This window comes from Vipera ursinii, assembly GCF_947247035.1.
Source record: "Vipera ursinii genome assembly, chromosome: 1".
NCBI classification, from domain to species: domain Eukaryota; kingdom Metazoa; phylum Chordata; class Lepidosauria; order Squamata; family Viperidae; genus Vipera; species Vipera ursinii.
In genome coordinates this window covers 277,989,098-278,012,346 of record NC_139512.1, presented here as the reverse complement: position 1 = coordinate 278,012,346, position 23,249 = coordinate 277,989,098, and the positions used below count along the sequence as shown (strand labels likewise).

Sequence of the window (23,249 nt, the reverse complement as noted above, 5' to 3'; positions counted from 1 at the left end):
CACTCATGCCAAGGCCCCCATAGGCACCCTTGATGTAGAGCTGGCCATGACCACCCAGTAGGCCATATGCACTCTAGCCATGCCCACCCAGTAGGCCACGCCCACCCTGGCCATACCCACCCGGCCCCCTGAGGGCAACCGCAATGCTGATGCGGCCCTCAATGAAATTGAGTTTGACACCCCTGAAATAGGGTATTGACAGTTGCATATAGCTCATGACCTGTGAATTGCCTCTTCTCTAGAGTCCCAATCTTTTATATATTTATTAATGATTACATCATATTGAATAAAATAGGGTTCACTTCTCAATATGTATAGACATTAGGATTGCCCTGCAACTCTATGAGCCACTTTCTTGTTAAATATTATTTCTTACTTTTAAAATGCCTTCAGAGAAAAAGCTGATTTTTTTTCTGTGATCTTCTGAAAATTGCTCAACACGTAGATTCCACTTACCTGAAAACTGTAGGATACAGTTCACTATTCACGAGATACACAAGTTCAAAAGTGATAGTGATCCCCAATCTTGCCAAGATGGCTACTGCTGTACTTAACCATGGTATATCTGTTGAGATACACAGTATGCAGAAAGAAAATGTTTAAAAAATTCACTTAACTTGGGACCCAGGCATCACGATCCTATACCTTAACTGATTTTATTATCTTGGTGTCTGACAATTGTTATTTCATGAATCATCTTCCAAATAAATTAGCCAAAGAGATTGATTTCAGAGTCATTTAAGTATTTACTATCCAGGCTCAAGGCTGCTCAATTTCTTCATGATTCTGGGTGGATTACAAATTTTTAAAAAACCAGTACATATAAAAGAGAGAGATTAGCCAGAACAAAACAAACAGGTACAAAGCCAGATTTAAGTACAGGGGATTCCAATAACCACCTTATCTTAAGGCAAGGGTCTTCAAACTTGACCCTTTTATGACTTGTGGACTTCAACTCACAGAATTCCTCAGCCAGCGAGCCTGGCTGAGGAATTCTGGGAGTTAAAGTCCACAAGTCATAAAAGTGCCACATTTGAAGACCCCTGTCTTAAGGCCTGAGAAAATAGCCCAGTTTTTAGTGATTTTAATGATACAGACTGACCTTAAGAGCGCCAATGACCAGATGATTGCTAAGGAATATAAATACTTCCATTCCCCACCATTCAGCCAGAACTAAAAAGGCTTCTTGTTAATGAGAAGCAAAATGTTTCCAAAGAAAAAACAAGAAGAAATTATTATTATTATTAAAATATAAGTGCCCCGGAGGTGCTTTTCAAAAAGCACCTCCGGGGCACTTATATTATAATAATAATAATAATAATAATAATAATAATAATAATAATAATAATAATAATAATAATAATAATAATAATGCAATTCATCTAGTACCTTTAATCCTCACAATCTCTAGGTGGCAAGTTTTATTAACAAAGAATTTGCATGAGGGTTAGTGTTCATAGTAGAAATATTCTGCCATTCTGAACAGAAACACTGTCTAAGAATGCTTCGGAAGTTTAGATTTATCTTTAAGATCACAGGTATACAGTGGACCTTGACTTATGAATGTTTGTTTAATGATGGTTTGAAGTTAAGATGGCCTCGGGAAAAGTGACTTACAACCCACCCTTGTAGTTGTGATTGTCACACCACCCACCACCACCCTGACTCACATGATTGCAATTCAGGATCTTGGCAACTGTCTCTTATTTACAATGGTTGCAGCATCTGCAAGGGGCTGCCACCAGTGGTGGGATTCAGCCAGTTCACACCACTTCAGCAGAACCAGTAGCTAATTTTTTGTTGCCCAGGCCCAGAACGGGCTTCCAGAATTGGCATCCACACAGAGAACCGGTTGTTCACATATTTGAATCCCAGCACTGGCTGCCACAAAGAAGAGGGAGTCAATCTACTGTACAAAACACCTGAAGGCAGAGCAGAAGCAATGGCTGGAAACTAATCAAAGAGAGAACCAAGTTCCTAACAGTGAGAACAACTATCCAGTCAGAAATTGTGGGGGCTCCATCACTGGAGGCTTTTAAGAAGAAACTGGAAAGCCATTTGTCTGAAATGGTATAGGGTCTCCTGCTTGAACAGGGTGAATACATATAAACTTTATTCCAGTGAAGCCATCACAGTATGTTAATACAATAAATATATGAACTTTCACCTGCCCCCTTAAAGACATGATGCAAATCATTTTTAGCTGAGAGGAATAACTTTTACTATCTGCACAACAGAAAATAACATCAAATGAATCTCTTTTTTCCCCTTGTAATTGCAGCTTGTCGATCAGAAGGTCGGCAGTTTGGCGGGTCGAATCCCGAGTGCCGCGTAACAGAGTTGAGCACCTGTTACTCGTCCCAGCTTCTGCCAACCTAGCAGTTCGAAAGCACGTAAAAATGCAAGTAGAAAAATAGGGACCACTACGGTGGGAAGGTAACAGCGTTCCGTGCGCCTTTGGCATCTAGTCATGCCGGCCACATGACCACGGAGACGTCCTCGGACAAGCGCTGGCTCTTCGGCTTCGAAACTGAAATGAGCACTGGCCCCTAGAGTTGGAAATGACTAGCACGCATGTGTGGGGAAAACTTTACCTTTACCTTTAACTGCAGCTTAAAAGACTGCAGTGTTTGAAAAAGGGGAGAAAATATAACTGTAAATTGTTCATTTTGGGTGGAGAGGAAGAATACTGGTCCTGCTGAAATTTACTTTTCAATAACTATGTATTGTTATCCTGTTAAGGATTCTTGTTCTTGGTGCAAATAGCATTATTGTTAAAATCCGCAAACTCTCAGGTTTGCCCCAAAGGGAACTGATAAGCTTTACTAAAAATAGAGAAGAATTATTTCGTTTTTTGTTTTTTCTTTCCCCCTTGAGTTCTAGTCTTTGTTTTCATAGGGCCCATTATTTCCAGATGGCATTAAGGGACAGATCCAAATCACTCCGCTTGTACTGTTGATTTTACTGCAGCTGATGGCAGCACTGAGCCACCTGCAGTTGATCTGGGGCTGTTGGTTTAACTGAGAATTAGAGAGGAAAAAAGAAATACAGTATTGCAAAAAGACATTAGCAACCTGCCAAGGAAATCCGCAGGAATTAAGCTTCACTCAAGCGTATTGCCCAGCAACTGTTGCTTTTGGATTTAATCAACAGGTCTCTGGAAGTATTTGAAACTTTTTGTCATTGCAGACAAAAAGAGACATAGGCTGTTTTGTCCTCTCTTACTCCCTCAACTGTACCTAAAAATGATAATGGATCTCTCTTGAATGATCACAGAAACATCGATGAATATAGTTAACTTTAGCCTATCCACTATAGTTAATTTGGATGCCAATAAGGTAGCCTGATAATGTCATGTGGCAATCCTCACCATTCGGTAATTATGGGATTAGGGTGTGATCATGGACACGGTCTGTCTGATTGTGACATTGGAAATCAATGCCCCCTTTTGCCCAATGGAGAAAGTCTAAAGTCTTTAAAAAACCCTTGATAAGATGAATTATTTGCCCAATGTTTGCCAAAGCCTTAGGGCCAATGGTGCCCAAGTATCTCATTAAAAGGGGAGAACGGAAAAACTTGCCTAACTTCTAGTGTATTGTGAGGTCAGCAAATAAAAATCCAGGAAAAAAAAACTTCTTAGTTTTTCTAACCTTTGCCATTATTGATCTCAAATCTTTGCAATGCATTGATTATATGGCTTGGGCTCCTGAGCAGCAGGCGACGGTGGGCAGATGTGTATTATATACTTGTTTTCCCAAGGACCACAATTCCTTTTAATTAAATTGATCGTACAGAAAAAAACAAACCTCTTTCAATATTCCAGCAAAGAGAATATTTATTCCAATCTTACTGGATTGCATCAGTTTTTTATTCTTTCAGGGGAAGAGAAATAACCAATGAATGGAATGTATTTGTAAGATGTATTCTTGCCCCCCACTCTCTGATGTCTAAGGCACTTATACATCTATGACTCTATTCTTACAGGCTTCCTTCCCCACCTACTTTAGCTTTGTATAATCAGTGAACCCTGTCAACTTTAAAGTGTATGGACCTCTACTTCCAGAATTCCCCAGCCAGCAGGTATTTTTTTTAAAAAAAAAGAGCTAACAGAAAAGACGACACTCCACAAAATAGAATCCCCAGCCTGCCACATCATCTTTATGCCTTTGAATACCATAAACTTTCCTGCAAAACAAAGATAGCTGCAGGTTGCCATCGAGGGTTTGGTCTGGAAGTATACCCACCTGCTTAGAAAAATAACAAAAGCGACCTATAAATAGCAAGGAATAGCCTTGACTACTGTAATGCTCTCTACATGGGGCTTCCCTTGAAGACCACTCGGAGGCTCCAACTGGTACAGAATGCGGCCGCGAGAGTTGTCTTGGGAGTTTCCCGGTACTCCCATGTTACACCTTTGCTCCGCGAGCTGCATTGGTTACCAGTTGTCTTCCGGGTGAGGTTCAAGGTCTTGGTTATGATCTTTAAGTCCCTACATGGCATGGGTCCGGGGTACCTCGGGGACCACCTGCTGCCGGCTTCAACTCCCCTCCGCCCTGTGCGTTCCCACAGAGAGGGCCTCCTCAGGGTGCCTCCGGTCAGGGAATGCCGACTGGCGGCCCCCAGGGGGAGAGCCTTCTCTGTGGGTGCCCCGGCTTTGTGGAACCAACTGCCGGTGGAGCTCCGGACGGCATCGGACCTCCGAACTTTCCGTCGTGGTCTGAAGACCCATTTGTTTGAATTGGCCGGTCTGGCCTGATGGGGGAGCTGGGTTTTAAATTGTCATTTTAGATTGTATTATTGTTTTTTAATTGGGCACTGATTTAATCTTTGTTTTAACTTTTGTATAGTATTGTATTTTTATTTATATGCCCTGTGAACCGCCCTGAGTCCCCAGGGAGAAGGGCGGTATATAAATTAAATAAAACGTAAAACGTAAACGTTCTGGGGATATAAAAATCGAAACGAGGAGCTTTCTATCCTCTAACACAACTACATTGTACGTGTGTAAATTTCCTTAGTGAAATTTATTTCAGAAGATATTCACAATGGGCTCCACAAAAACCCCTGCATGCCCCCATCCTCAGTATCTTTTGTTCTTTGTGGACTTTGCTTAAAGTTGAAGGATCCTTCTGGCCTAAAAGTTGAGAGGGACCATAATTATAATTAATCAAAGAGATATTTCTCAGGCTCTTTAGAAGGCTCCTTTGAGCTCTGCAAGTTCATATCCCATTCATGACTCCAATGATCCCTTTTCTCTCTGTAGTTCAGGGCAGGTCTATCTAGTACAGGCTCTAGAGCAGGGGTAGGCAACCTCGGCTCTTTTACGACTCGTGGACTTCAACTCCCAGAATTCCTGAGCCAGCATAGCAATCGAGGCTCAGGAATTCTGGGAGTTGAAGTCCATGAGTCGTAAAAGAGCCAAGGTTGCCTACCCCTGCTCTAGATACTCTGATCAGGATGACGCATTGATGATGAATCACCTGATAATTGTCCTCTGAAGCCTGAGTTGAGAACTCAGATTATAAATGACGGGCAAATCACATCCTTCTGTGCTAACGCAGCTGTCTCTGCTTAGATAAATAGCAAATTAATGAAAGCTGACTGATAAGTCTGAAGCAAAAGTCTTGGGAAACAAGCCCAGTGGCCTTCATTGATTTCTCATTTATTTATATTTCAGAGTTTCACAGTACTATTGTCACTTAAACATATACTTTGTTATCGATCATACAACAAATAAGAATCAGGCACTGTTGGAAACTATGACGTTTCTATTTGTTGGTTTGGGGTCACTCTCCAATACCTCTAAGGTGTTTTGAAGTTAGCCTCCATCTGTTTTCAATTGCTCAGCAAACAATCTCCCTATATTAACTCCAATAGGTAACTCCAATATGAGTCACAAAGTGCAAAAGGCGAGCTTTACACCACAGACAATCTGGAGGAAAATCAACTGAGCTGCTCAAGGAGGGCAAATAACAGGAATCCCCCAATATGGCCTCCAGGCTAGATTGGTATCAACGCCCAGTGTGAAAGAGCCTTGTGTGTTACTGCTGAATGCTGCCACCCCTTGTATTATTTTCCATCATGTTCAGAAAAGCAGTGCGTTTCTTTTGAAAGAGTATCACATAGTCTTATTTCACCCAACTGAAATATTTGAACCTGGTTTTAAAAAGCACTTTTGTACTTAAATTGAGTGCTTTGAGAGACAAGTGAGATAACAAAGGGAAAAGAAAAAGAAAAATGAAGCCATCTAGTTACCTTTTGGTAAAAATGCTGTGATTAAGCAGGCGGCCCCTGCCACGAGGGTTCCTGAGGCAAACAGAGGACGCCGGCCAAGTCGGTCAATGGTCGCTAAGATTAAGAAAGCTGAAGGCAACTCTATCACCGCAGAGATGAAGAACTCCAAATACAGATTCCCTTCTATGAGTCCCAGGCGCAACACAAGCCCTTGGTAAACTACTGCACTGGTGAACCTTGAAGAGCAAGACAAAACAAGAAACAGTGGGGCCTCCAGGATTGCTTGGGAAATATCAAACGTGACAGGCATAGCCACAGTGCATCTGCGAGATACCTACCAGGCGTACATGAGAATCAAAGTGAATTTTCTCATCTGTGGAGTTCTAACCAGATCAAACAGAGAAGGGTTGCTCACCTCTTCATTGGAGACCTTGATCTAAAGTAAGAGAGGCAGAGTTCATATTCCCAATAACAGCAAAGAAATACCGTATTTTCCGGCGTATAAGACGACCCGGCATATAAGACAACCCCCTACTTTTCGTGTTAAATTATAGGGTTTGGGCTAATAACTCAATATTTCACTTCCTGGCACACAATCTGCATATTAACAACTTGTTAGCGTTAGTACCCTTTTTTTATAAGTGCCACAATGTTGCTAAAATAAAAGAGGTAAACTTCGTGACCCTCCCAGCCCCTGCATAAAACAGAAATGAAAAGGCTTAAGCCTTTCCGTTCCCAAATACCAAGGTTTCCCACGAGTTTTGCGCGGTTAAACAAATGGCATTTGCGTATTAATGTTTCTCCACGGAGCACAAAATTCGCCCGAATTAAGGAAAGTGGGGAGCTAAAGAATCTGGGGCTACAGGGAATACCTCTGGCACGACAGGCAACCCTGGGAAACACGAGGACTGTAGCGGCATGATCCAGAAAGCGCCCGGAGGCTCCTTCATTACTTCTAACTGCAGAACGTCTCCACGTCCCGCCCGCCTTGCCTTTTAAACCCCGCCCCCTTTTCCCCTGTAACGTTTCTCTGCTCCACCTGCTCTGTGATTTGCCCAGCTTTGCTCCTTCCCCGCCAAATGGGCGCCTCGCTTTCTTTTCTCTGAGCTCTCTCGCCTGGTGCGCTGCTGCTCTCAGTTCCGCACTCCATGACCGGGCAAGCAATTCTTCTGGACGGCGCGAGTCAGGCGGTGCCTCGGCAGGAGCAAAGGTGCTTCCTTCCTACGGTCGAGCGGGGCACCTCTGGGGACTGCCTGCCCCTCCTCTCATCGGGGACCTGACAGCCAGCATTGGAGGCACTAGCATGGCCAGTCCTAGAGAGAGCAACGGCGGCAGCTGCAGTAGCCACCCCAGAAGCTGATGAGAGTTTGCCCTCCATCACCTGTTTGCCGTTCGCCGCTTTACCACGGGTCGCCATGCCTACCTCCATTCACCCAGCGATCCTGCTGCCCAGCAGAAAAGAGAAAAGATCCGAGAGGTATTTTTCCGGCAATAAGATGACTCGGCGTATAAGACGACCCCCCAACTTTTGAGGTGATTTTCATGGGTTAAAAAGTCATCTTATACGCTGGAAAATACGGTAGTTTTGGGGAAAAGTGTTCTAGTTTTGAAATGCACTAGTTTTAATTTTAAAAACAAAAGGCAAATTGGCAAGAGGGATGATGAAAGAGTTGTTAATAAGCCAACACATTTCATCTTAATATTTTTTTCATTTTTTCCTCACCATGGCATATGTGCGTTCCCTAAACTACATGGCTACATCCCTGTGAACAGAGTACAGTTGGATATACCCCCACAAATGTTCAATCTACTACATTCTATTCTATTCTATTCTATTCTATTCTATTCTATTCTATTCTATTCTATTCTATTCTATTCTATTCTATTCTATTCTATTCTATTCTATTCTATTCTATTCTATTCCACCCCACCCCACCTATTATTTATTAAATCCAGGGATTTTTTTGTCATAGAACGCTCAGAATGGAGTTCTGGCACCTTTTTTGGATGGAACCTTGTAGGGTAGGCAAGGCAGGTTGTATGACATGTGTGAGTTCCGGCACCTTTTTCTTTTACAAAAAAAGCACTGATTAAATGTATATGCCATCCATCTCACTACCCAAAGTGACTCTTATTTTTAGCTTAGAGCTAACAATTACCAGGTTGGAATGAACTTTACTTAATACTTAAGTTTGTAGAACAGATTGAACACAAACTAGCCAGCTACATTTTATAAAATTTTATACTTTTTATTGTTTACACAATAAAAATAGTAATTCTTAACACTGTGGTGAAAAAAAGTTTGTATCAGGGTTAAATATGGCTTTTAAAATGTCACAATGCACGGTTACTGTACAAATGCTAAGCCCGACATTGAGGAACAGTTGCAAAATGCCCTGAATTATTTTACAATATGAGAAAATTTTTGATCTTTGATCTTAATACTAAAGTATTCACTGAACTTTTGGGACACCTACTGTCTTGCCTATTGAATAGTCTATTCTGATAGAGCAGCAGCAAAGTACATAATCAGCTCTTTAAAGAGCGAATTGCAAAATGGTGGTATAGGAGTCTTATCAGGGACCAGAGAACGGGCACACCTGCATGAGATGGCCCATAGCACCAGTCCAATTCCACTTACTATTTGTCAACTGGCATAATGGGTAGGAAAGAAAATTCAGTTATGTATTTTCCTATTGATGCTTGATACTGTTGGCTTAAAGAGAAAAGCAATATTGGTACAGCCAAAATAACTTATGGCTATCTCATTCATGGGCAGAAAACAAGCTGAAGATGGAGTCATGGGAACATGGAAGAAAATATATATTATGAAGGCATCTTGGCATCCTTTATCCAAGGAGGGGAAGGGTTGGCATCTCCCATACTGCTCTTTTCTTCCAAGTCTTACATAGATAATGATTTGAAATGTTTTCATATCATTTTTTCCCCAAAAGAAATGCGCCAACTTATTTCCACCAAGGATAGGGTGTTAAATAACACAATCCTTTTCTGTTCTGTTACAAGCCTAGCACTAGGTGTTTGCTACACGTAGTTGTTGGGATGTAATTGTCTATCCAGCCTCAACCTTCCTTTGGAAATTGGAGCTACAAAACTTAGGGAGAAACTCCACTGACAGTACAGAATGTAAAATGCATTTGATGTTCCCTTCATAGTACTTCCGGAAGCATTGTGCTCTTTGCTGGGCACAGAGCCAAGAATGACTGTATTTGTATATCCAAAAGGACTTTGGAAAAGAGCCAAAGTGCACTTTAGATATGTAGATATGACTGAAAACTGACCAGGTGCAGCTGTCAATAAATTAGGATTGTGGCTGAGAACACTAGCTCGAAACGTTAGACTAAAATTTTTGAAATGACGCAGGAAAAGTAATACAATCTGGAAGCCAAGGTTAAAGTTCTAAAAATATTGTGGTTGAACAAACTGAATTTAATCTAAATTTATTTGATGCCCTCCCCAGCATCAACTTTTGTTCATTATTTTTAATCTGACCTTATATATAAATATACTTAAATATGCACAATGCTTTATAACATTTATGTCGAAAGAGACTCTTTCATGTAGTGCTGTTCAAGTGTTATGAAAAGTTAGAAAATCTCTTTATAAGTGATTTATGAAGTTTTAGTACATTCTTCTTGGAAATGTGGGATGGAGCATAATTTTGCTGTTTTAAGAGACTGCAAAAATAGCCAACTTTCCATTCCATTTCTCTTTCCAAAAAAAAATAGTTTAGTTTACTAACAACATTTTCCAAGCAAGGAATTAAGTGCACTGTACAAGATAAACTAAGATATAATGACAGATAATGCAGGCTCATAAACCCTCTTCTTTAGAAATATTATATACTATTAGGAATGGGGAAAATCCAAAATTTAATTTGATGGTGGCTTGCTCAAACTATACCATAAACGTCTAACTATAGGATTTAGAACTAAGTTAGAAATTATAGTTAGAACTAACTAACTATAATTTAGAAGGTTTTTTTCTCAGAAGACAAGCGATGCCTGTATAATGTCTATTATTTTCATAAATGTTGTTCAACAATTGTTGGGGAAGGATTGTTGGTGGGGAGATTCTGGCAAATGTTTCCTTCACAATCTGTCAAGACTCCTTTGTGATCTAAAGTCTGTTAGAGTTTATCCAAAAATCATTAAATGTTGTCTAAAACAATGTTTTCCATAAAAAGCAACAACAGAATTTCAAATCCTTGCACTCTTTCCTGAAAACAGACAGGTTCCATGTCTTTGGGAAAGGATTCACTCTGCCTATGTTCTGCTGAAAAGTTTAATAAATCCTTCAAGTTCTGGCCAATGACATCCACATTAGTAAAAACAGAAGCAGTTGTTGGAAAAACCCCTATCATATTAATCCTTTCATCTTGCAGTGGACTGAATGAAACTGACTTCTTGAAGTTGCATATTTCTACTTAGAAGCAAGCTGGATCACCAAGATAGAGAATTATGTGTTTCTCTGTGTATATCTGTGTATGTGTGTGTGTGTGTGTGTGTGTGTGTGTGTGAAAAACCCATCTCACTGAGAAAATCCATCATGAAAGAAAGAGAACTATTGAGAGTAATCTTATTAATTTACAACTGTAGAGTGGTTAAGCTGTGTATAGAAAACACGTGAGGACATAACCAGAAGAGTAAGAAGAAATTGCTGTGGGGCTCTGTTAATAAACATGTGCTTTGGTTAGAGGCAAGAGACAGAGGAAGGGAATCAAAACATTGTTACAAGTGGCATTCAGTATGCTCTTCCATTTGAACTGGAATCTAGGAGAAATGGGAGGCAGATCAAAGCCACAAAAAAACTGAAGGGGGTGGGGAGTTTTCCCTAAATGCTAAGTCCGTGGTGGCAAACCTATGGCATGTATGCCACAGGTGGCACTCAGAGCCCTCTCTGTGGGCACGTGCGCTGTTGTCCCAGTCCTAGGCCTTTAGCTGGGTTTTATAAAACCTTTTTGCTTTAGGCCTCCGCCGCTGTGTGCAAAAAAAAAAGGTCCAATCAATTCAATTTCAACTTCTTGCGGGGGAAAAAATCTCGCAAAGTTGGAATTGATTGATTGAACATTTAGTCCCATCCAGTCTGCTGTGACCACCGCAGCCATGCCCACACAATGGGCCACACCCACCCAATGGGCCACACCCACCCAATGGGCCAAGCCCACCCAGCACCAGATGATACATAAGTGGGTTTTGGGTTGCAGTTTCAGCACTCGATCTCTAAAAGGTTCGCCATCACTGTGCTAGGTGATGTAACACCTCAAATAATTTTTTTTTAAAATTCCATTTATATCCCGCCCTTCTCCGAAGACTCAGAGCGGCTTACAATTTAAGCACAAACCAATGTGCTTAGCAATAGCAATAGCAAATTTGATGGTTGCTAGCATCACATGCACATGTGACCCACAAGCCATTCTTGCTTTGACTACAGGACTTCTGTGCTGAGGGGGATGCTATGCTTTGAAACCCTGCAGGGCTCAGTCTGTGGGTTTATATGAAGACTTGTCTAAATAAATGGCAAGAGATATTTTTTACAGAATACTTTCTTTAAGATACAGTGGTAGAAAAAACAGCCATTGTTGCAGTTATAGCACTTGCCCTCTGGAATGACATTGCTCCCCTCCCAGAGATCTGTTTGGCTCCCACTTTGACCATATTTAGATGAGTCCTTAAGCTCTGGCTCTTTTCCCAGACCTTGGGCTAGAGTGGGTTGCTTGATTTCTGAGATGGTGGTTTGTTTCTTCCAGACACCCTTTGTCTATTGCATGGATCTTTTTACCTTAAATTTGGTGTATCGTACACCACCCTGGGTTGTAATGCAATAACATTACATTTTACAAATTAAATTAAAGTCTGTACCTCTGAAAAATGCTCTGGGAGGCTTTGTCCATTTTCCTTGGCAACGGACTGCACAATCTGCAGGGCCTTCTTGCCTTTTTTGCGAGTGATCAGCCACCGTGGAGATTCAGGGACCAGCCTGCCAAAAATGAGAGACCAATGAGGAAGAGTTGGCAGCTGTCAGCAGGTTAGATTTATTGCCTGCAAGAATGCCAAAACTTCATCAGCATCTTAATGAGTTCCTAGGCCTTTTAGTTCTTTCCTGGCACTCCCGAGTTTCCTTCTCCCTCCTGAAAACTTCTTTGGCTGGGGAAAATGACTCTTGCAAATCTGGCCTCTTCAGCCCCCTCCCCCTGCTTTTTGGAATATCCTTCCAAAAGCTTTCATACTCTTTTGTGTCAGTTTGGTTGAGACTGTTAATTATATTGTGGACTTTTTCTGAGCCAATAAATGATGTTGCATATGATAAGGCAACAAGAGGTCCAGCGCAATTGAACTCAGTGAAACTAATGAACCTAATCATTCCAACAGTAAGCTAGAAGTTGTTATTGATTATTAGGTGACTCACACCCATAATTTGATGGCTCTGAAATTCTACCTAGGACTTACAAACACTTTATAATCAACAAGTTTGATTATATGCAATCAAATGTGTGTCAAGTCCTTGTGATCATATAGATCAGACATGTCAAACACAAGGCCTGGGGGCCAGATCCGGCCCATGAAGTGGTTTCATGTGGCCCATGAAGCCATCCTGGAAACAGTGAGGGAATGGCCCCCACTGCCTTGGCCCTGGCCCAGAGACCCTCCTCTTGCCAGAGACTCTCAGATCTGTCCCACTCCTGCCCAGGCCCCCACAGGCACCCTTGATGCGAATGATGTAGAGCTGGCCATGCCCATCCAGTAGGCCACGCCCACCCAGGCCACGCCCACCCGGCCCCCTGAGGGCAACCGCAATGCTGATGCGGCCCTCAATGAAATTGAGTTTGACACCCCTGATATAGATGGTTTCTCTAGATTTCTATAGAGATTCTCAGTCATCCAGGTCATGGTTGTCCCGAAGATGCTTTTTTTCAAGGGGCAACTGGATTTTCTTGTTTTTCTTTTGAAGACGCTTCACATCTCACCGGAGAAGCTTCTTCAGCTCTGACCAGATGGTGGGTTTGATCATTTAAGTCTGTGCCTCAAGTGAGATCTCTGAGTTGATTTGTTTAATGATCCTTGGCTGTGCTTTTCTCAGGAGTTTACTCCAATATCAGTGCTCAAAAGCATAAACCCTCTTTCTATCCTGCTTCGTCACTGTCCAGATTTCACTTCCATAAAAGAAAACTACTTCCATAGAAGAAAATGGGGAAAAAAACATTGTTTTCCATGGTTCTAATTCTGTGGATATAAGATACATCCCAACATCTGAATATATTTTTCATGGCCTTCATTGCTACTATATCAATTGCTAGTCTGCAGCCTATTTCTTAACTGCTAGTTTCTTTCCTCTTGATAGATGATCTTAGAAGATCGAAGATAATCACCACTTCAGTGTCTTCATTGTAAATCTTAAACCTGATTGCTGTACCTGTTGTCATGAATTTGGTTTTCTTTATATTTAAACGTGCTCCCATTTTTATTAGGTATTAGGATTGTTTTAAACCAGGGGTAGTCAACCTTGGCTCTTTTATGACTCATGGACTTCAACTCCCAGAATTCCTGAGCCAGGCTCAGGAATTCTGGGAGTTGAAGTCCAAGAGTCATAAAAGAACCAAGGTTGACTACCCCTGTTTTAAACTGATTGCATTAATTATCTTATTATTAAGAACAGCAATTATATTAATGGAATATAGTCATGGCATAGTAAGGATGATGACTTATGGCTATTCATTAATAATGATAAGCATTATTTTTTATAGATTTCAAACTTATATAAATTAATAGTCTATATGACAACTCCAAAATATAGGTCAGTATTATTGTTGCTCCCATAATGTAGATGTCATAAAAGCTTATCTAATGACTGAGATTTAGACAGAGAAATTGTCTTAATCACAACACAAAAATGATTCTCAGCTTATTACAATAACTCATTTTAGCTTTCCTCCACCTAGTGCCCTTAATAAGTGTTTGACTCAAGATTTTCATAATTTTTTTGGATGTGCTTCTCTGAAGATGCATTGAGAGTTCGACTTCTAGAAAAGACTAAGTTGGGAAAGGCTCTATTGCAAGAAACAGCTGCTATTTGCATTAAATAGGACTCGTCATGAATGCATGAAAAAATAATTGTGGGGGTGGGGGAGAAAAAGGAAAGTAATGTCAGAGTTACCAGTAATATAACAGGAAAAGAAAGTTGGGAATTGTGGTAACTAGTTGAATCCCCTGCCATGTGGGAATCACATAAGCAATTCCAGGAAGAATCACAACTCCGAGTGTGAAGAACATCTGTATTACAATTCCAACGACCCGTCGGTGATCTGAACCAACCAGCTCTGTTACTGAATTGACAAAAAGACAAACAAAAAACTTTGAAAGAAAACAAGAGATCCATTATAAAAAAAATCATAGTTGAAGTAATAGCACTTTTTTTTCCCCCAGCGTCTGATGTCAGGGATCCCCAACCTTTATGGCTTGGCAGCCCGGGAAAGGGAGAGGAGAACCGGCGTGTGCAAGCAGTGGGCTGGCACTCACATGTGCACATGTGCACCCGCCTGCCACTTGCGCAAGTCAAGCTGTGCTTCCAGCAGAAAAAATAGGAAACCAACCTTCATCAGAATGATGCTGTAGCAAATTCTACAATAAAATCCAATTCAGCAAAGCTCCTTCAGTGAAGCTATTCAGCTTCTGTACTTTGCCCCAGCTGCATTGGGAAAGAATGGAAAACACACCATGCCTTACCCAATACAAAGCTTGTCATCCAGGTTCCCTTTCCAAAGATTCCTTGTAGAAAGCGAAATATTGAAAATACAATAATGTTTGGTGCAAAAGCCACTATTAGGCCACATAGTCCTGCCCCAAAGCAAGAAAAGAGATAAATGGTGATTCTGCCAAATCTGTCAAGGGAAGCAAAATAAATGAATGAATAAAGAAGAAATGGAGCCAAGAGGAGGCAAAGATAACTTTAAAAATCACTAGTGAAATTTCTCTTCTTCCCTCAGATTATAGACGCTGTACTACGTTTGCCCAGATACATTCAATTACAAGCTACATGATCGTCAATCAACGTGGTTTATTGCTACTCCCTTTATTAGATTAACTTTTTAGGTTGTCTCATAAAACTATTTGGGAATATCTTCTACATAAACATGCATAGGACTCTGTTACTGCTATAGAGCTAGATCTTCTAAATATAATTCTTAGTTGAATGCTAAGGTATCTCACACCAGTTCTACTCCTTCCACGTATTAATTACTGCCACATCCTGGGTGGGTGCACATCTTTGGAAGAGATCAGATGTTTCACAACTGATTGTACTACTGAAGATAAGTGCCTTAAAATGATTACACTTTTAAACTGTAAGAAGTTGAAGATTGAGGATGTGAAAATTACATCCATTCTTCTACCTATGAATGATTGTAATTAACACTGTCTATTTATCATGAAAGGAGCACAGCGGGTTGGCAGTTTTTATCCTTTAGTATTTTAGTTAAATACTGAAAAGCTATTTATTTTGTTGTTGCTTTGGGCCTTAAGGGTTCAAAATTATGACTCAGGACCTCTGAAAATGATGAAAACACAAGTCAGGAATCCCAGAATGACTAGAAGCACTGCCAGACATTAGTAGAATGACTAATGCCACATACTATGACAGTCAATAAATCCCTAAAAACATTTTTTTTTGCCATCTTTGTTACCTTTCGGTAGCCCACATCTCTTACATCAGGGAAGGCTTTGGAACAAGAGACTAGAGTCAAAGTGGACAAAACTTTAACAAAAGCTTATCCGTCATCATCATCATCTTGCTTAATTCTACTTAAAAAGGTAAAGGTAAAGGTTCCCCCGCACATGCGTGATAGTCATTTCCAACTCTAGGGGCCGGTGCTCATCTCCGTTTCAAAGCTGAAGAGCCAGCGCTTGTCCGAGGACGTCTCCGTGGTCATGTGGCCAGCATGACTAGACGCCAAAGGCACACGGAACACTGTTACCTTCCCACTGTAGTGGTATATTTTTCTACTTGCATTTTTTACGTGCTTTCCAACTGCTAGGTTGGCAGAAGCTGGGACGAGTAACAGGCGCTCACTCTGTTACGCGGCACTCGGGATTCGACCCACCAAACTGCCGACCTTCTGATCAACAAGCTCAGCGTCCTAACCCACTGAGCTACCGCGTCCCTCATAATTCTACTTATCTACATTTAAATAAAGTAATTCTACTTAAAAAAGGTAAAGGTTCCCCCGCACATGCATGCTAGTCATTTCCGACTCTAGGGGCCGGTGCTCATCTCCGTTTCAAAGCCGAAGAGCCAGCGCTTGTCCGAGGACATCTCCGTGGTCATGTGGCCGGCATGACTAGACGCCACATTTAAATACTTGCAGCTGTCAGAACAGAGCCAGAAAAGCAGGCCATTGTTTTATGTCTGAATTTGCCTCCAGAGTGTGGAAATCTCTGTCCATCAGTCAGATCAGAGGTGGGCAACTATGGCCCCTTTATGACCTGTGGACTTCAACTCCCATCTGGATGTAAAGGAGCCATAGTTGCCCACCCCTGACTAGGATAATGCTTGGATACTTTGGTTTCTTAGCAAACTGCAATGGACAGACACCACACTTTCCCCTACTTGAACAATAAAGAAAAATACGTTTTATTGCAAAACATGAATGCAAGCTTTCAGCGTCCTTTCTTCAAGTTTGAATGTGAGGGATGGAAAGAGGAGCATGCAGTACACACAGGTAGTCCTTGACTTACCACCATTCATTTAATGACCGTTCAGAGCTACAATAGCATTGAAAATAAATGAATTATGACCGGTTTTCACACTTGCGACTGTTGTAGCCTCCCCATAGTCATGTGATCAAAATTCAGATGATTGGTTCATATTGATGATGGCAGCTGTGTCCCGGGGTCATGTGGTCCCCTTTTTGTGAACTTCTGATAAGCAGAGTCAATAGGGAAACCAGGTTCACAGAATAACCATGTTACTAACTTAGCAACTGCAATGATTCACTTAACAGCCGTGGCAAGAAAGGTCATAAAATGGGGCCAAACTGACTTGCCAACTGGTTGTTATAAATGGAAGACTATCTGTAAAGTATTTCTCTCTCCATCTACATATTGCACGACATAGCCTTATTTGTCATGGAAGACAATACAGTCCAAAGGTCATAGTTCATAGGTCATAGTTCAACAGGCAAACATTACCTGTCCGCAGCGTATCCCAGAACAAAACCTCCTACCAGAAATCCCATGTTGAGTATAGACTGAGTCAGGTCTATTAGCCACTTGTTCTCACAGACAAGGTCATACTGCAGAAGGAAGCGTAAAACTACAGTAAGTTTCAGTAGAGGGACAATGGGTTTTAGGTCTTTGGGGGAAAAATTAATAGTGTTATTGTTGCTTTATGTATTTAATGCTGCTCTCTTCCCTTCCCCACTCCCTTTTCTTAGAAACAAACCATTTGTCATCCACTTATCATACTGAACCCATGAGCTTCAGCACATGCATCGCTTTGTAAAGTGATGTTCCAGTCTTCCAGGATATGAGAGAGAGAAGAGAATAAATTTTTTAAAAAATGATCATTAAGAATGCATCACAATAGCACCCCGGTGAGAATGCCTCCATGAGAATTAACATCTAAAGAGGATTTGTTCCTTCCCTGGTCTCTTAAAGCCATTCCAGAGTCATTGATAGTTGATGTATCTGCTGGGACATGGGTTAAGGGCTGGGGACATTCATGTCTGTCAGATATCTGTTTTGCATACACACAGATCTCCACACTGTGCAGTAATCGTACTACATTTGAAATTAAATAACTTCTCATTGTGTTAAAATTAAGCCAATGAATTTGTTAGAGCAATAGAAGATGACAGTATGCAAACTGCACACTGCAAACCAAAAGTAGGCACACACGACCTTCATACTCTTATTTTGGCTCCTCTAAATATGCAAAAAAATGCAGAGCTCAGTCATTTCTGCTATCAATAATCTCATTTCGGACAGCACAATCTGAGAGTGGTGTTATGGCTGAAAAAGTAAGGCTGGAAGACCACCCGTAAGCTGTATATTATTTACCTTTATGATATGGAATGATAGGGAAGCTGCATTAAGGAAATACAGATGATATAGGAATACAAGCCAGGAACACCTGTTGCAAGAATTCCTCTTTTCTCACAAATGTTTCTTGCTTCTCATTAGGAAAAATGGGGAAACAACTGATATATTCCAGGAGGCTGGATCTGAGCTCAGGATTTGATGCAACATCCTGGGAGAGTTATTTCCTGACAAAATCCTCAGGATTTTTTTATTGTTTTATTTTTATAAGATCCCCTAGCAGTTTGATTTTTCAATGAATGTTACTAGAGTAGAGTAGTGCAATTATGTTGATGAATTATTATGAAGTCATAAAACATTCATAATAACATTTTACAGCAAAACGAAATGAATAACTTGTCCAGCATATGATGCGAATTAGTCCAATTACAACTATCCGGTGTGCTGTCATTAACTACCTGGTGTTGTGATTGTGCTCTGTGTTTTACATTTTAATGTAAGGTGTATGTAAAGAAGATTCCCTAAAAAAATTAACTTGCAAAAAAAAAAAGAGTTATGGTTATTTACAGCATCACCAGAAGGGCCTGGCAATGTCAGATTTACTTCCTAATTTGATCTTCTTAAACTATGATTCAAGCTGGCTTTCTTCTTCATTTCTCTTGCATGAATATCAGTAGCCATAAATCACTGAGAAAGAGACAAAAATTGGGACCGTGTAGAATTGCACTGACAGTTTTTGAATCCTCCCCACAGAAGGTTTATTTCATTTTTTTTTTTAAAAAAATCACTATTGAGAGGGACTTTGATTGCATGAGCTAAACTGAAATTTAAATAAATAAATAAAACAAAACACCCATACAGAGCAAATCCTATTGGTGCATAGTAACTGACCCATTGCCTTACTAGAGATGTTTATTTAGGTCAGGTTTAGAGCTGCTGTCACAAGCCAAGTCCCTGAGCCCACGTGCACGAAAGGCCAAGAGTTCAGTTCCTATCGTTTTCCAGGAATTGCAGGAAAGGATGTTCATCTACAATTTTGTGAAATAGTACAGAGCTAAATAAAAAAAAATGAATGGTCTGGTTTAGCTTAAGGTAGTTGATCTTTCTAATGCTGACGGAACACTTTTCCTGAGTTCACAACCTCAAAATGATCTCAGTCAGAGTGTTACAGTGGGGTTGGCTTGAGATTGTGGCTAAAACTTAGCTGATCTAGGTTTGTTCTTAAGATGCCACAGACTTTAGACCAGGAAGGTGGGAACAACTAACAATCCCAAAGGGTACCAAGGTGGGGGGAAGGCCGCACTAGAAAAGTAACTGCTTTTAACGCCTCAACCTTTTCTTTCAAAGAACTCTTTGGCTGCCTCAGTTCTGTATTAATAATTGACAAAATATTAGCAGGAAGGACCACAATAAGACTTGAAAAGATGAGTTTCACTTGGCCATTTTTCTAACCCCACTCACAGCTGGAATGTTCCCTTAAAACTGCTACTACTTTATTTATCTAAAGCATGCATTGGCAGGAGATACAACAAGTAAAAATAATATTTACACAAAATGACATAAATATACACATGTACATTTCTTCCCAGAGAAAAAAATTGGGCTTTAGTCAATAACCAGCCACAAATGTAATATGATAGGATTGGTACTGAATGACTTCTGTTCAATATATATATGTGATCTGTTAAATTTATTTTTAAATAAGAAGAATTTAACTCAAAGACAATCCATTTTAATTGTGTTTATTATCTTAATCTTTCATCACTTTTATTCTGTCCCAGTATCTGGAGGCTGTAGGAATCTGAGAAGGGAAGAAGAGGCTGTGATTCAGCCTTGCCAAGAATAAATCCTTATGAATCCCCTGGATCTGGGATCTAAAGTGTCCCCACCTTTGCTTCTGCATGAGGTGGCAGTGCCCCATTCAAATTTGATGCACAATGTGGACTCATTCTGGACTCCTGACTCATGCTTGAAGAACAGGTTTCATCCGTACTGTGGGAGGGGGGGGGCTTTGCACAATGGCTTCTTTTATACCAGTTATGCTCATTTTGGGGGGCTGGGAGGCTCTGTTCATGGTCACTCTTGCCTTTCTCATCTCCTGACTGTATTATTGCCATATGCTGTACTTGGGACTACCCTTGAAGACCATCTGGAAAGTTCAGTAGGTCCAGAAGACAGGATATGAGTAGTAATGGGTGCATAAGTACTTGAAGGACTGCTTTTCCAAGAACATTCCCTGTTTCATTGGGAGGGCATGCTCCATGCTTCCTTCTTGTAAGCTTTGTCATCTTATGGGACCTAGGAAGCATGCATTTATGATAGTTGTCTTTCAAATTACAAATACGATTAGTGGAATAACCTGCATACTTTACCCAGTAGCTTCCTGCAATCTTCTTTCTACTTACTATATCTTTTATGACTGCACTGATTTTGGTTCTGTATGGTACTAATAGGGTTTATTTTGGATGTTGCTTATAAAGCAATTATTTTCATTATTCTGTTAGTCCATTATGTATTTAAGACATTTTGTGAAGTTTCTGCCTAAGAGGAAGATGCAGTGTATAATATATAGACTGCCATGCATCTCATGAGGATACTATGTGCACCAGTCATAGCTGGGCAGGTCAATAGCTACTATTTCTATATATATATATATTTAATGAAAGAGTTATTGCTTTTTTATCACCATGTGGTTTGGCGTGTAGCCCAATCTTCTGCGCAATGTGATACAAGCCTACTTAAAAGTAAACCCCAATGCATTCAGTTAGACTTACTTTTGAGGTCATAGAGTGTCATGTTATGTGGGAAAGACCTTGAGAAACTGGGCCAAGAAATGCTGCCGAGGGAACGGTCAGATAAGAGACAGCATAGCCTACATTTGTAGAGTAGGTGGGGCAAGAGGCTTAGAAGACACCCTCCCACTCAGGATTATAAAGGAGACAGAAGAGAGGATTGTACTTTCAGATTTGCAAGATTCTATCAGTGCTGCTTTAAATAAAATAAAATTAGCTTACCTGGCTGTGATTCCTATCTGGTTTACCCATAAGGCAGACATAAGACCCTTATCTGAAGGGTCTTCCCTAGTTAATTGAACTCAGTTCTGCAATTTTAATGACCATCCATAAAGAACAAATGAGCTTCCATTATAGCTCATATGAGCAGCCCTTCTTTTTTCTCTTCTCTTACTTTCCTTCCCCCTCCAGCCATTTAACACCTGATTATGTATTTCTTGACACTCAAAAGCTGTTTCAGGATTTGTTGACTTTCAGTCCATGCCAAACGACTGAGCTGCTGCTATAAATCTGGTTTTGTGTAAACTGCCTAGGTAGTTTTAAGTAATAGTTTGTGCTATGCACACTAGTTCTGTCTTGAAAATGCATTGGCTGAGATACTAGCTGTTGCTTCCTGTTTCTTCCCACCTCATATTTTCGACGAGATTGTACTAAAATAAATGCTACTGAACTGCCCTGAAATCTGGTGGGAATTTAAAAACTAAAAGAAAATGGCTTTAGTCTAGCTAGGGCTAGCTGTTCACTTAGCTCAATCAGTATGTTCTTCTGTAAATGACAGCAGCTCTTCCAAGACTCAAGGAAAAGATCTCATCTATTATACTTTATGGAACGTCCTAAAAGGGAGATGCTGGGGAAAGAATCTATTCCCTTTGACCTGCTCCATCAATGGAATACTTTAAAAAAATGTATTCAAATGAAAAAATATATCTGATTTATCTGGAGGACCAAGGCACAACTCTGTAACTGAGACAGTATTGTCTGTCAGTGCAAATATGTTCAATTTTCAAAGTTGTTCCCATTCCTATATTCAAACCAACATCTATAATAGCATTCCTCCATTCTTCTGTCTTTTTCTCTCTGTCTCTGTCTTTGTCGTCTCTGTCTCTGTCTCTCTCTCTCTCCAGATATAACTTATTTCAAAAAGGCAATGAAACAAGGCTCATATTATCCACGTCACTTTTACACTGTGTAGAAAATAGGAAATGAACCAAACCAAATGTTTAATCCAAATATGAAATCTATTTTTACACTGTACAATGTATTACCTTATATACTGTATATCCATACAATTTATTGACTTGCATTAATAATAACCATTTATTTCATATCCTTATGCAAATAAACATAATTTTCTGGATAACACTGCTTTTACTTACCTCACTGGCAATAGTTGAGTGAGGTTTTTTGAATAACCAGCCATCCTGGCATGTAGTAAATGACTCACCGGCAAAGTTGTTGGTAAGATGAGCCAGTGGATACGTACAATTATGCCTGGTGCTATTCCACTTTATGTCATGCCTCTTACATTGCGAAGAATTCACCAGGCTTGAGGCTTGAATGGTAATGTTGTATTCCTCTTCAAGCGTCCATTCACACTGCTTCTTCAGTTCAGATACACCAGGGATCCTGCACCAATATTGCTCGGGATCTCGTCCCAGAAATACAATCCCAACAAATAGAAAGGAGAAGGTAATGCCAGTTTGGCAGAGGAGGAGGAAGACCTTCTTTTGAAACTTTCCAAAGTCTCCAGCCTGTTTTAAAACCTCATCAAAAGACGGCATTGTAAACACTAGTTGTCTTCTACACACACCCCTGGCACTAAATTGGATGACTCCAAATGATAGCGGTGGTAACTTTCTTCCAACTTTGTGACTATATAAAGAGCATTTCCTATAACTCATACATTCTCTTTCTCTCTCTCTCTCTCTCTTTCCCCCTCTCTCCCTCCCTCTCTCTCATTCTGCCTTCCTCACAAATGTCACGAAGTAATATAAGCAAAGCTGGGACAGATCAAAGTTTCACTCCCTCCTCTTTTTTTTTCTTTCCTTCTGAAAGACTCACGCACATCCACACATGTGCACGCGCAGTTATTATGTTACTTTGGCACAATGTGTACACAGCACAATTTAGGACTTCACGATGAATTTGGCACACCTACAGTCCCAAAAAGGAC

General features: G+C 40.5%; 1 protein-coding gene across 1 annotated transcript in view; it reads right to left on the bottom strand.

Moving 5' to 3' along the window:
* Positions 1-22,987, bottom strand: part of SLC22A3 (solute carrier family 22 member 3) — a 28,468-nt gene extending 5,481 nt beyond the window's left edge. Inside the window, 8 exon segments of the mRNA XM_083372955.1 lie at positions 457-565; positions 6,256-6,470; positions 6,573-6,670; positions 12,114-12,231; positions 14,407-14,575; positions 14,976-15,130; positions 17,436-17,539; positions 22,453-22,987. Of these exon segments, the coding sequence (XP_083229081.1) occupies positions 457-565; positions 6,256-6,470; positions 6,573-6,670; positions 12,114-12,231; positions 14,407-14,575; positions 14,976-15,130; positions 17,436-17,539; positions 22,453-22,977 (1,493 nt within the window). The 5' untranslated portion in view covers positions 22,978-22,987.
* Positions 22,988-23,249: the final 262 nt, after the last annotated feature.